The sequence below is a fragment of the Electrophorus electricus genome, chromosome 14, assembly GCF_041902795.1.
Source record: "Electrophorus electricus isolate QZ-2024a chromosome 14, ASM4190279v1, whole genome shotgun sequence".
NCBI lineage: Eukaryota > Metazoa > Chordata > Actinopteri > Gymnotiformes > Gymnotidae > Electrophorus > Electrophorus electricus.
The window spans coordinates 18,563,133-18,565,000 of record NC_137510.1 but is presented as its reverse complement, the minus strand read 5'-3'; the positions used below and the strand labels follow the sequence as shown (position 1 = coordinate 18,565,000).

The 1,868-nt window shown below is 38.3% G+C and overlaps 1 protein-coding gene across 2 annotated transcripts in view; it reads right to left on the bottom strand.

The window, feature by feature from the left end:
- Positions 1 to 969, bottom strand: part of ptbp2a (polypyrimidine tract binding protein 2a) — a 16,839-nt gene extending 15,870 nt beyond the window's left edge. For both annotated transcript variants that reach the window (XM_035530842.2, XM_027015762.3), the window contains exon 1: positions 868 to 969. In XM_035530842.2, coding sequence (XP_035386735.1) covers positions 868 to 875 — 8 coding nt within the window. In that variant the 5' untranslated portion in view covers positions 876 to 969. The remainder of the gene's footprint in view (positions 1 to 867) is intronic.
- Positions 970 to 1,868: the final 899 nt, after the last annotated feature.

The following is a 1,868-nucleotide window of genomic DNA, read 5'->3' as shown; positions in this document are numbered from 1 at the left end:
GTGGTAATTCCAGCGCCCCCTTTTTTCTAGCTAGGTTGCTTTACCCAGCTGACTGCCAGCTACGACCCAACTTAGTCTATGATAAATTCTGGTCAGTTTAACTAGCTAGCGTTGTAGCATAGAGCAACATGAACGGCTAGCTAGTGAGTAGCCATCTAGAAGCTCTAAGTGCATTAGCACTTTAGCTAGCTACCTGGCGGACTGGCTAATTTTTCGTTAGCTTTTTCAATAACTAGTCATTAACCGTGACAAAAAATGAGCCAGAAGCATTACCAAATAATCGGCATTTCGCCATCATTGGGTGTTTTATTAAATTGAAATACACAACGAGAACATAGTCATTAAAGAAACAAGCAACAACAAACAAAAGGTTTCCCTAGCTACCGGCGACACACCTTTCCGTCTCGGTCCAAGGGCTACTTGCTAACAGACGAACATATCGTTCCCAGCTAGCTAACCTATCCAAACGAATTTAATGTGTTAGCTGTCTAGCGACCTACCTAGTTATACAATTAACATAAAGTACGTGAATTTAAAGATATGCTATATGAAACGTCATAATGTTATTTTGCAATATAATTTTGCAACCTGCATGTGCACATCACATAAACATGTAGCTAGCTAGGTCGCACTAGTAGCTAGCTGAACTACCATGCTTGTGCTTTCAAGCTAACTACCTTAGCTAACTAACTCGAAGATTCAATGAGTTAGCCAGCTTTCTAGCTAGCTAGCCTAGCATGCTAGGAAGCGCCATAGCTGTGGTTAAAACAGCTACAAAGGTAATAAATAGATAGACGTGAGAACCGATTATGCGTGTTCACGCATATTCCCTTTCTACGTTAAAAAAGCAATGACACGTAAACTTACCCGTCCATTACTGGAAACTATTTTTTTTTCAACGACCCAGTTAACAGTCCTGTAATTCTTGCGCTCTGCCAACTGCACACGAGAAGACAAAATGGAGGCGGAAATTGTGTACGGAAAAATACGGAAACCAACGAATCAGTGGATTCGGACAAACGAATGTGAGCGGGAGAGCAAGGGGTGATCTCTTATTATGAAGACTGGACTAGGCTAGCACGTTCTCCAACCTCTCAGACTAAAGCAGCTGGCTAACGCGTCAATTACTGAATACATATGCCTGGAATATGCATTGCTCTCCAGAAATGTGAAAGTGAATTTAAAATGTCTGCAATATTTCACAAAAATCAGACTGGCTGAAATGTGAAGAAAACCCCAGAACAAGCCGTCTTAATCACTGCCACCTTAGTGTAGAACAATTATACAGACTATTTATGGACTAATGATAATACGAAATCCTAAGAGTGTAATAGAGGTACAGGAAATGCAAACATCTTATATACATAGAACATGTTAGTGTAGTTAAATGTCTTCATCATAGAAAAACCTATGCATTATGATATTTACAAATCTGGCTTCAAACTACTTTTACATAATCAAACCTGTCTCCTTTATAAAAAAATAGTTTAAATGACCAAGGACTGTCAGTTTTTCAGAACAACAAACATTTCAGAAGTCAAAGATGAGCTGCATCATGGCCATGGGCATATCCACCTACTGTAGTTTATCCCAGTAAGATACTGGATATAGAATATTTTCTATTGATAAGAGAGAACCCCCCCCCCCCCCATTTTCTAGCTAAGTCATATTGTAAAATGAATGAAATATGTGTAAATAGCTTTGATTGAAATAAACATATGTGATATGTGATATGTCATATGTGATGACTATTCCAGCCAATAAGCATTTACATTAAAATCACATAGCATTAATATTCTGTTACTGATAACTGTTAAACACATCACCTGTAATTTTCCTATCTCTAATACTTTCCGGATAAATGTCAT